The following is a 10,610-nucleotide window of genomic DNA, read 5'->3' as shown; positions in this document are numbered from 1 at the left end:
CTGTCTGCAAAGGGAAGAGAAGGCATCTACATGCCCTGTAGGTTAGTAGTACTCAGGGTGCTGCTGGAGGACTGATTTTCTAATCTCACAGCGCCCTCTGCTGGGGGCTGAGGTGCCCTACAGAAGGGGAGGGAAGAGACTAAGACCCACATTTTGGGGATCCCTGGGTGGCGCAGCGGTTTGGCGCCTGCCTTTGGCCCAGGGCGCGATCCTGGAGACCCGGGATCGAGTCCCACGTCGGGCTCCCGGTGCATGGAGCCTGCTTCTCCCTCTGCCTGTGTCTCTGCCTCTCTCTCTCTCTCTGTGACTATAATAAATAAATAAAAATTAAAAAAAAAAAAAAAAAAAAAAAAAAAAAAAAAAAAAAGACCCACATTTTGTGGGAAGGGAAGAAAAAGAAGGCCTCCGGCAGGAGGCCGGCTCTTCCTGGACACTTAGGACACGGAATCAAGTGAAGATCAAGAAGTAGACAGGTTTTCAGTTTATTGAGTAGCAATGGCATCATAGTTTTAGTCACTGATGGCAGATAGTTGAAGGAGCAGGAAAGTACTCTTGGGGGATCCCACTGGGGCCTTCATCTGTCCCACCCATTGCTTCAGCCAGAGCTCATAGGAGTTGAAGTCAAGGTCCAGCCCTGTATTCTATGAGTGTACCTCTACACTCTACACTCCCATTCCCATGCCTATCTCCCATTTAGACCACCTATGGATGCCCAGGCTCTTCTTCCTCTTGGGAGGTGGGAGTGGGAGTAGAGGTAGGAGCAGGGCTAAGCCTCAAAAAAGAGAAGCTAGGGTCAGGGTTCTGCTGAATGTCTGACAAGAGTCAACAGAAGACAAAATTTCCTGTCTTAAGATTGTACACTCAGGGCCTACTTGCCCTTGAGGGTGTCCTAGTTACATCCACTCAGATACCTGTGGAGGTTAAGCACCATTCCCACAGCTGTGTCCCTCTGTAAGAGGGTGCAGTGGGAGCTCTTAAAGGGGAATGTTTGCTCTGCCTTCATGGCTTTTTGGTTTGGGGAAGGAGTTGGGACTGTACGTGTAGATTTGAGGCTATGATGTCAGAGCAGACCAAGAACTCCTAAGATTGTACCCAAAGATGCCCACACTGCAGTGGGAATGAGATGGGAAGATGGCAAGAGTGGTACAGGATACTGACACTCCTTTGTTCTGATAGAGGAGAGAAGAGGAAATGATCTACTTCAGGATGTGGAGGATGCATAAAACCCCTGCTTCCCTTATCCTGGTATATCTTCCTCTGCCACCCCAGTTCCTGGATCAGCTTTGGGACCCAGGAACCAGAAATCTGAAGGATTCAGCCCAGTTGGGCCTGCTAGTGTCCCTTAGACTCTGTGCTGTGATCCTGGGGCTCCTCCTGTGTCCAGAAGGGGAGAGGTGCCACTAGAAATGACTTGGCCAGTAGAACTGTTGAGGCAGGAAAGTCGTGTAGCCTGGCTGACTGACAGGTGGCACAATGCCGAGGAGAGAGGCCAGATATCAAAATATCCGAGGACAGTGTGTCTGTTCCTAGCTTCCAGGACGGCATGTACACAGATACACACATGCACGTGCGCATGTCTCGTATATGTATACATGTAGACATAGAAGCATAGGAGAAAAGGATTATGTGGCCCTGCTCTAGAAACCAGAGAGGACAGAAAAAGGCTTAATTGGGGCACCTCTCTCAGCCTAATGGATTGCTGCTCTCAATGGCTGCTTCCCCACCAAAGCCCCCAACCAGTACCAGGCAGATGGGTAAGTGGCCAGGAGGGTAAGGCTCTGCTAAAGCAGCAGCCACAAGGAGGTGAGGGAGGGGGCCAGGGGCTGATCCTCCCTCAAAGCCCCTTGTTGTAGTAAACCACTTCGATGTCAGGGTTTTGCTCACGGATCTGAGCTCTCAGCTCTGGCTCCAGCCTGCTCACATGTAAGGAGCTGCAACAGAACAGCACAGGTGGGCTAAGTATCCTGTGAGCTCCACCTCATCAGGCTAAACGGTCATCACCCTCCCTCCTCCCAGGCTGAATAATCTTCGACTGCCAGAAGGCCCAGCTCACTGTCATATCCTCACCCCCAGAATAAGTTTAGTGCCTGCCAGGCCTCCCCCTGGAACACACTGAAAGACCCCAAGGTTGGCTGTTTCCAGAGATGTGGTGACCAATCCAGAGGGCCCAGCCAAGCCCAGGGGTGGAACTTACCTTCTCTGAGGGAACAGGGCACAGCACAAGGGGGTGGCAAATACCAGGCTGGGGAGAAGAGCGTTGGAAAGTTTTGTGAAGTTTTGACCTAAGGTTGTTCCCGCCCTGCACCCCACCCCATCTCCAGAGATAGCTCCAAAAGAAAGGTAGAGATTGATTAAAGCCAGGGCTGACATTAGGTTCTGGCTGAGGAAAGAGCCTCCGGAGCAGTGACCCAGAGCTCCACAGCCAGTGAGTGCCAGAATCAGCAATTAAATGTGTATGAAACTCCTGGATGGGACCAAAAGGTACATTCCCATGCTTTCCTCTCAGATGAAGACTAGAATCTTGGGCAGCCCGGGTGGCTCAGCAGTTTAGTGCTGCCTTCAGCCCAGGGCCTGATCCTGGAGACCCAGGATGGAGTCCTGCATTGGGCTCCCTGCATGGAGCCTGCTTCTCCCTCTGTCTCTCTTTCTCTCTGTGTGTGTCTCTCATGAATAAATAAATAAAATATTTTAAAAAAAGACTAGAATCTCTTCAATTAGACTCTTGACCTTCAAGGATGGAGATCACCCCCTAACACACACAGCGTGCCCTACAAGTGTCCAAGACCTCTACCAGCCAAATGTATGAATGAATGATGTACATAAACATCTTGAAATCAATAACTATCTATCACATCCACCATGGAAAGGGTGCTCTCACACACCATAGCTGAGTCTCTGCACACTTACCAGAAGCCCACCAGTCCCACCTGCAGGGGTGCCCCCAGCCAAGGGCGACGCTGTGGGGAGATAGAGACAGTGGAATGGCTTTGTGTCCCCTCCTCCCCGGCCCCACCCCATTCCCCCATTGCAGCTCTACCCCACCAATCCTGCCTTGGAGCCTCTGATATGTGGCCCTTTTCTTTGTCCCAAGTCCATAACATGGATGGAATTTCCAGATCACCACCCTCCACTACAGCCAGGGCCTGCTTGCTGACAGCCTCCCTAGTGTTCCATCACCCAGTCTCCCCTCTGAGAATTGGTTCCCCACTTCCTTTGGAAGCTGCTTTCTTCAGGAAGCCTCCTCTAATCCTCCACTCGCTTCCTCCTGCGCCCAGTGGCATGCATGAACTGGTCCCCTTTCCTGTTCTTCACACACCCTTTTCCATTCACTCCAGCCACAGGAACCACCCCTCTGTTCCTCCAATGGGCACAGCTGGTGCTCAATATATACTTGTGAATAATAAATGATTCAGTGAATGAGCTTGTATCCCTGTGCTTTGCATCTCTGCTCTGTTTGTGCACGTGTGAGCCTGTGTGTCTCACTGTTGGTAGCAGGTGATGGCATAAATATGATGTCAAGTGTGACTGTGGTGTAGTCCATCCCTGTGTGTGTCAGAGGTTCTGAAGTGACACCAGTTCTCTTCAGGACAGAAACCATGTCCTTCCTTCCCTTATCTTCTTCTCCTGCTCCCTTAGTGTTCCTTCACCTCAGCCCAATTCCTTCTTGCTGAATGAATGAAGGAGGGGGCAGCACAGGGGTGGGGCAGTCAAGAGGCACAACTCAGACTCAGGCCAAGGTGGAAACAGGCTTGGGGACTGGTCACCTCTGCTTCCAGCCACCACCATTTCCAAGACGGGAAAGGTGAGAGTGACCTACCTTTAGGAAGTCTTTCTTCTCCAGAGTGTCCATGATCACGGGGGGAATGGCTGTGGGGAGAACGAAGCAGAAAAGGAGGGAGTTAGTAAGTGAAAGTTAGGATCCTAAGGAGGGGTGGATCCCCTTCACCGCTCTAACCACTCCCCCCAGAGTCACAGCCTCCAGAGTGCTCAAAGCCCCTCTAAGAGAGGGCCCCGCATTCTCTTAGAGCCTCCCATGCCCCACGTAGGCACCTCTGCCTCACCCATGGCAGGAATGGCCATGCAGATTCTTGATATCACCACCTGGAAGATTCCCTGCTTGGCTGCAGCCACCGAGTGGCCAAGTCTCTGACTTTCCTCATCAGTCACTGGGATGCCCACCTGCAGTTCCCTGAAAAGGAAGGCGGGTGGGAGTCAGATCACAGGCCCTAAATCCTACCTGTAATACCCTCACAGGCAGCTATTCCCTGGGGTCCCCTCAGATGTCATAGATTTAAAGGCTATTTCTCCTACCCCAGGACCCCAGAGTTAGACTGAGACCATGCCCAGAAACTTCTGTTTGGGGAAGGAGAAGGACTGGGCTACTCTGCATGGTGGAAGAACGTGCCTACCTGCACACCGGGCATGCATGCCAGGAGCTGGAGCCACTCACCTCTGCCTCATCAGGGGGATGTTGATGCAGTTGGCAGCTGCCACCGCTGCAAAGGGCACAAATCTGCCAACCAGGGGGGGCAGGTGCTGGGGGAAGCAAGATGTCACTTAGAAGCCCTAAGGGCCATGGGGTAGTGAGGAGCTCTCGGGGGAGAGATGTGGGGAGCCTATAGGTTGGTATAGACAAGTGATGGAGAAAAGGGAAACAAATAAAGGGTAAATGGGGGGCATTTACCTTGGTGAGGGATTTGAGTCCCAGGGCTGTGGCCACCGCACCAGTGGTGGCACTCACATAAGCTGTTCCCAGCTGCCTGTGGGTGGAAGAGTCAAGACACAATGTGGGAGGTGAACAGTCCAGCATGTGGTTCTTTCCTTCAGGACGTGCCAAACCCTCAACACATGAGGCATGGAAGGCAGAGAAATTCCTCCCCTGCTACAGTGTTGACTTGTCTGGAAGCTCTGATCCCACCCCTTCAGGAGGAGGGGCCCCACCCCATAGCAAACATAGGAGGATGCCGTGCCCTCAGGCCAGGAAACTGGGGAAGAGGGACAGGCTGCAAGGAGGGCTTGGGGTCATTAGCTGAACAAGCATTCTGGGAACAGGAGCAAACAAGAGGGAGCAGTGGTGGGCCCCTGGAGAAGTCCCCGGGGACAAGCTCTCACCCCACAGTAATGGGAGCATCGCCACTGCGGTTGGAGTAGTTAACAACAGCGTTGAAGGACTGATTCACCCACTGCCAGAACACCACTGTCGGGGTCTTCCTGAGAGAACAAAGACATTTACTTCCACCCCCTACAGTACCCCTGGTCCTCAAACCTGATAATGAAATCCCAAAAGGTTATTCCCAAGCCTTCAGGAGGGACCCAACTGGTGACCCAAGAACTTGCTCTGGTGACCCCTACATGACCCTCCCCACTTATGCAACTACATACACTGTCTCTGGGGTGGGAGGAACCCCGGGGCTGAGTTCTGAGGAATGTAGGGGATTCGAACACAAGCTCCCACCACCCACTATTTTCTGCCCAGCTGGCGTCATTGAGTCATCAAGCTACACTCTGGTTGGATAGAGCGCTCAGGAACCCTTCAGGGACTCATGGGAGGGGACACATGGGACGGGACCTGCCTGTAGAAGGTGAGCATGCAGCCAGTGATGGTCATGTTCATGGGCACCTGCGCTGACATACGGCCAATCAGGACCACCTTCTCCCCTGTGTCGGGATGGAAGGCAGAGTCGTACACATACTTGGCTCTCCACAGCTGGTCCTCAGTGAGCCCGGGTGTCACCACGCCAGCCCTGTAGAGAATGGCAAGGAAGAGACAGGTAATTCTCGGCAGCAGATCTGCCCCTGAAAGCCCTGACCAGTCAGCTCAGGGGAAGTCTGGGCAGAGGACCAGGAACTCTGGCCCCCAATCTCAGAATAAAGGAGCTCCTTTATTCTCCTTTATTCTGGTCTCTGGGGGAGAACCACATCATCCCAGAAGGGTAGGTGGGCTCCTATTTCTATTTTCCTTCTAGCCACACAAAGAAGGGTGGCCTTCTCTTTCTGCCTAAATCTTGGTTTCCAATGGGTTGAAATGACTAGGGGCATCACAGGGGATTTTCCTCCTGGAGACTCAACTTTGAGACCCTCTGTCCTTGCAGAGGGTGACTTAGCAGTGGGACAGGTCCCTCTAGAGGGTTTGTGAAGCATATAGCAGCCTCCTACCCACAAAGATCAATGCCACCTCAACCTAAACACCCTAAAATTCTCTGGGTTAAAGCTCTGTGCCATAGTTGTCTGTGATTCCAACACAGTGCCAGGGAATAAGGGGGTTGAGGAATGGGACAGGGTCACTCTCAAGCTTGGGGAAAGAGATGCAAAACGTAATGTATTAATGGCAGGGAATGAGACCCTGGGGTACAGGGTCAGATGGGGTAGCAGTCTACCTGTAGTTCTGCACGATGTTCCGTGAAGCTTCCAGCTGTGCTCCAGACAGCAGCAGATTTCGGGGGTCGGTAACAGTGAAGAAGTGCCGGGCTCTGCCCAGGAAAGTGCTTTGGTCCCAGCGAGGTTCCTGGATATTGATATCTAAGGGCAACTCACCCATTTTCTGCAGGGCAAAGACCAGAGTCAGAGGACTCCAAGGCAGTTCAAGAGCTCTGCTTGTGGGAAACTTTGGCGGCCTTGCCCTGGTCCCTGGGCCTATCACCAATCCCTACTAGAGCTCAAGGTGACTCCAGATAGGTAAGCAAGGGTTAGAGGGAGGAGCTGTTTTCCAGGCAATATCCTGACTCAGAGGGGAGGAGGGGTAGGAGAAAACAAATGGAAAAATAGATCTCCTTTGCACTCTGGCCTGGTACAGATTTTCATCAGTGAGGATTTACATGTGTATGGTTGATGCAAGAGAAGCCACTAATCCTGTGCAGCTTCTCTTGCACCCTATACGCACAAAAATGTACGTTCTAAGCATTATATATATCCAAGTTCATGTGAGCTTCAGGCCCCAGCTGCCTTGAGACCTAGATGCAAACCCCCAAGGCTGTTTGGGAGGATGGCATAAGCCGTCCCACGCCCCAGCCCCTGATTGGAGGAGACCAAGGGCTCACTGGCCACTCCAGGGCTTATCTATTCCAGATCTCAAATAAGTGAAGCTGCTGCCAGCCAGGCATGCCTCCTCATGGGCATGCACAAGTCACCTCTCCGGGGGCATTTTCCTCAACCCACACTGAATGGCCCAAGGCCCTCCTTGTTCCCCAGCTGGACAGGGCTGCCACAGACTCCCAACTCTCCCTGAGCCACCTACGTCCAGAAAGGGAGATTCGGTAAGTGCCCTCTCCACCTAGTACAGAGAGGAAAGCCTGAAGCAGCCATCTGGCTGTGTTAGGCAAAATCCTACAATATGACTAATCCTCTCCAACCACACTTCCTCCCTCACTGGAAGGCACGCCCTCCCCTCTCTGACACACTCACACTAACATACCCACACACAAAGATACACACATGCCCTACACAGACATACAGTGGACACGCCCTGCATACACTAGCCCACAAAGACCGTTACTTGCACACTCACACATACACACACAACCCATATCCATCAACTGTAGGCACTTGAATGTGTAACCACATGAGGCCTCACCCTAACATTCCTCCCCCCAAACAACCTCCCCTCGGGCCCCAAAAACCTCCCCAGAACCGGATACTGAATCCGGATAGGACGGAGAGCACACTTCAAGGCAGGCTTCCCTCCCTCTCAGTCCTCAGTCCCCTACTCCCCTGACCGCCGAACCCCACCCCGGGCAGCCAGCACTCACGCTTTCCCGAGCTCCTGGGCGTCCGGTTTCTGCAGCTCCGAGACCCGCCTTCCTCTAGGCGCGTCGCCCCTGCTCCTGCCCTCCCACCCATCACGCGTAACGTCACGCGTGACGCTGACCGGCGGGAGGGGCGGGGGCTCCCCCCTCCCGCGCGTCCGCCAGGCGTGCCCAGGGATTGGCAGAGCCTGGGGGCGGTGGGTGCCGTTTGGGGAGACGCCCCCAGCCGGGGCTCCAGGGACCTGGCCCTCCACCGCCTCCCAGAGCCAATGGGGGCTCCGGGAATCAGTTCTGGCCAGTTCCCAGCGGGAGAGAGGAGGGGAGGAAGCGCGGGTGCGCCCCCTTTGCTTGTAGTACCCTAGGTGGCCTGGGGGGCGCAGCCTGCCTCGGCAGCAACCGGCCGAGGTGCCCGGGACGACGGCTCGCAGCGCGCGGGGCGAAGGCTCGTGGCTTGGCGGGGCCATCCTCTGATGGGGCGCCCGGAGGGACTCGGATTACCGCCCAGCTAGTTTACTAGATGGCTGCCTTGGTAGCGGCCGCCGCCTACTTGCCCCCCTGGGCTCCTACCCCAGTTCCCACAAGCTCTTGTCGCAGCACTTCGGCATTCACAGCCCTTTACGGTCTTGCTCCGGCCTGTGTGTCCTCTATGTTCTCACCTTTTCCTCCTCCAGCCCCCTCCTTACCCTAGCTCCACTGCTCCCAATCACTACATCCGCACCACGGATCTCAGCCCTAGTCCCTACCCTGGGATGTGTCTGCATCAAGCAAGTGGATCAGAAAGTTCTTCCTCCCCTAGTGTCCTGGAGCCAGCTGCTCCACCCTGTGCCCTTTCCAGAACTGGGTGGGTGGCCAGAGAGACACTTTGTGACACAGAAGGAGGATGCATGTGAAAGAAGGCAACACACACACACACACACACACACACTTCACAACTCACCCAGTCACCTTACAGAGCTCGCTGCTGCACATCCAGAGCCAGCCCACGCTCCTGCCCACTGAATGCTTACGCCTCCCCTGCCCAGGTGACACTCCCTCATTGAGGCCTCAGGGGTGACACAGAGGGGTGGCAATTCCAAGAGCCCTAGTGTCTGGCTTGGCCTGGAGAAGACGCGATTCTGGGTTCCCCTACGCTGAACCGGTAGCGGGAGGGAACGAGGCGTGACCCAAACCCTAAATTCGTGGGGCGGGATGGGGCATCCGAACTCGAACTGCAGCGGGCAGAACCCAGCGGCCTCAGCCCAGGTGACAAACGGCTGGCTGCGCGCCCAAAGGAGGGGCGGAGGCAGTGACTGGCGGCCCTCGCAGCCAATGGGAGCCCGCGGCTACGCAGGCCAGCCCTATTCCAGCGGGCTGGGCGGAGCGTGGGCGAGATGCCCCCAGTTGCTGCAAGGGCTCGCGCCAGCGGGCGAGGGAAGCCGAAGCCGACGGCTGCTGCACAAGCAAGAAGGTGAGGGGGCCAAGTTCGAGAATTGGGGGCCGAGAGGACCGACCCGAGGGTGGGATGCTGCGTTCTGAGTCCCAGAGCTGCTCTGGGGGACTTGGCTCCAGGTTTTGTGCAGCTGTTGTGGGAATCTAGGCAGCAGGTCCTCCACCAAAGCCTGGGAGAGGTTCGGGGAACCTCTTTAGACGGGAGAGGAGGGGGAATGAAGGGGACGGCAGCCTGGGACCAGCGTATCTCTGGGGTTCAGGGAATCTCTAGGACCCTTGGCTGCACCTGTCCCAGGTCCTGAAGCCCTGCCCTGGAGACCCGAGCCCCCTACCCACGTATACACAGAGAGGTGTGCAGTTAAGTTACTCTGGCCCCAATTTCTTTCACACCATTTGAAGCCCTAGGGCCCCCAAGAATCCATCTCCACTCTACCCATGACTGGGCACTGGGGTAGATGACTCAGCTGAGAGCCGGAATGAGGGATGAATGCGAGGCTCTCATTGGCCTTATATAAATGGCTCCGACAGCCGACGATGGTGCCTGGACCGGGCCAAGGGTGGGAGAGGTGAGGTGCCCAAGGCCTGGAAGGGCAGGATGCTCAAATCAGGGCAGGAGTAGAAGTTCTAGGGGGGGCAGCGAGGGCAGCATTTACACCCTTGTCCCAATCCCTGTTCTCCATCCACAGGCTTGGAACACACTCCTGAGAAGCAACAGAGGTGGGGGGCCCCCAGTCACTGAGACCCCAGTCCCACACAGAAGGCTCATGGAGCCCGGAGCGTGCGGGGTCTTTTTCTGGAGGGCTAGCAGTTTCCTTCTGGACTTGTAGGGCGCCTCCCCAGACTAGCCGCAATGGCGCAGGGTTTTGCAGTGGGCTTCGACCCACTGGGCCTTGGAGACCTCAGCTCAGGCTCTCTGAGCTCCCTCTCCTCCCGCGGCCACCTGGGCAGCGACTCGGGCTCCGCAACGCGATACCTGCTGAAGAAGCAGCAGCGGCTGCTGAATGGGCCCCCCCGCGGAATCCGAGCCTCCTCGCCCATGGGCCGCGTCATCCTCATCAACTCCCCCATCGAAGGTGGGGGCGGGGCCCAGCTGAGACCGGCGATAAGGGTGGGGGGAATGGGGCAGAGGCGCTCAGGAGGAGGCGGCAGAGCCACTATGGGGGGAGGAACTGGAGAGATGGGAACCTTAGGGCTGTAGGGGTGGAAAGCCATACACACATCCTCATCATTCCTTTCCTTGTGTTCAGGGCAATGCTTAGGGCTACAGGATTGTAGAGAGGTCAGAAGTGGGAGAGTGGAGCCTGGAGGCTGGGACAGGTGCACGTGATATGCTAGCCCCCAAGTGAGCAAGGGAAGGTATCGAATTGGCTGCTCCATCCTGTGGACTCTACCTTTCTCCAACCCCTTTGTGTATGTCCTGGGACACGGGTACAGGAGCAG

General features: G+C 55.4%; 2 protein-coding genes across 22 annotated transcripts in view; one reads left to right on the top strand and one right to left on the bottom strand.

Annotated features, from left to right (window-relative positions):
• Window positions 1–466: 466 nt before the first annotated feature.
• On the bottom strand, window positions 467–8,116 carry SFXN3 (sideroflexin 3). 2 transcript variants are annotated; one of them, XM_049103415.1, is made up of 11 exons: window positions 7,746–8,114; window positions 6,378–6,541; window positions 5,570–5,744; window positions 5,113–5,207; window positions 4,685–4,760; window positions 4,451–4,536; window positions 4,062–4,189; window positions 3,818–3,867; window positions 2,908–2,957; window positions 2,195–2,242; window positions 467–1,931 (listed from the first exon to the last, which is right to left on the bottom strand). In XM_049103415.1, the coding sequence occupies exons 2-11, from the start codon at window positions 6,536–6,538 to the stop codon at window positions 1,835–1,837; spliced, it is 966 nt and encodes a 321-aa protein (XP_048959372.1). In that variant the 5' UTR covers window positions 6,539–6,541; window positions 7,746–8,114; the 3' UTR covers window positions 467–1,834. The 2 variants fall into 2 exon arrangements, 1 of the variants encoding a protein (XP_048959372.1); XR_007406818.1 differs by lacking the exon at window positions 467–1,931 and having other exon boundaries at window positions 2,191–2,242; window positions 4,051–4,189; window positions 7,746–8,116.
• A 951-nt stretch (window positions 8,117–9,067) lies between these two features.
• The window catches only part of PDZD7 (PDZ domain containing 7), an 18,637-nt gene continuing 17,094 nt past the window's right edge, over window positions 9,068–10,610 (top strand). For 15 of the 20 annotated variants that reach the window (XR_003144101.3, XR_003144105.2, XR_003144107.2 and 12 more), the window contains exons 1-2: window positions 9,068–9,189; window positions 9,857–10,243. Coding sequence is in view for 10 of the 20 variants with exons in the window: in XM_049103410.1 (XP_048959367.1) it covers window positions 10,021–10,243 (223 nt within the window). In the remaining 10 variants the exon portion in view is untranslated. The remainder of the gene's footprint in view (window positions 9,190–9,856; window positions 10,244–10,610) is intronic. The other 5 variants (XM_025466929.3, XM_049103409.1, XM_025466928.3 and 2 more) reach the window with 1 other exon arrangement.

This window comes from Canis lupus, chromosome 28, assembly GCF_003254725.2.
Source record: "Canis lupus dingo isolate Sandy chromosome 28, ASM325472v2, whole genome shotgun sequence".
NCBI lineage: Eukaryota > Metazoa > Chordata > Mammalia > Carnivora > Canidae > Canis > Canis lupus.
Note: the sequence above shows the minus strand (reverse complement) of the source record. Positions and strands in the feature narration are given on the sequence as shown.

What these genes read in the sequence shown, in the direction of transcription:
- SFXN3 (XM_049103415.1), bottom strand. Translation starts at nt 6,538, where the DNA reads ATGGGTGAGTTGCCCTTAGATATCAATATCCAGGAACCTCGCTGGGAC. An exon ending in CATGGCCATTCCTGCCATGG is followed by an intron (nt 3,868 to 4,061) that starts GTGAGGCAGAGG and finishes TTCTCCCCACAG; the next exon opens with CCATTCCCCCCGTGATCATG. An exon ending in GCCCTGTTCCCTCAGAGAAG is followed by an intron (nt 1,932 to 2,194) that starts GTAAGTTCCACC and finishes GTTCTGTTGCAG; the next exon opens with CTCCTTACATGTGAGCAGGC.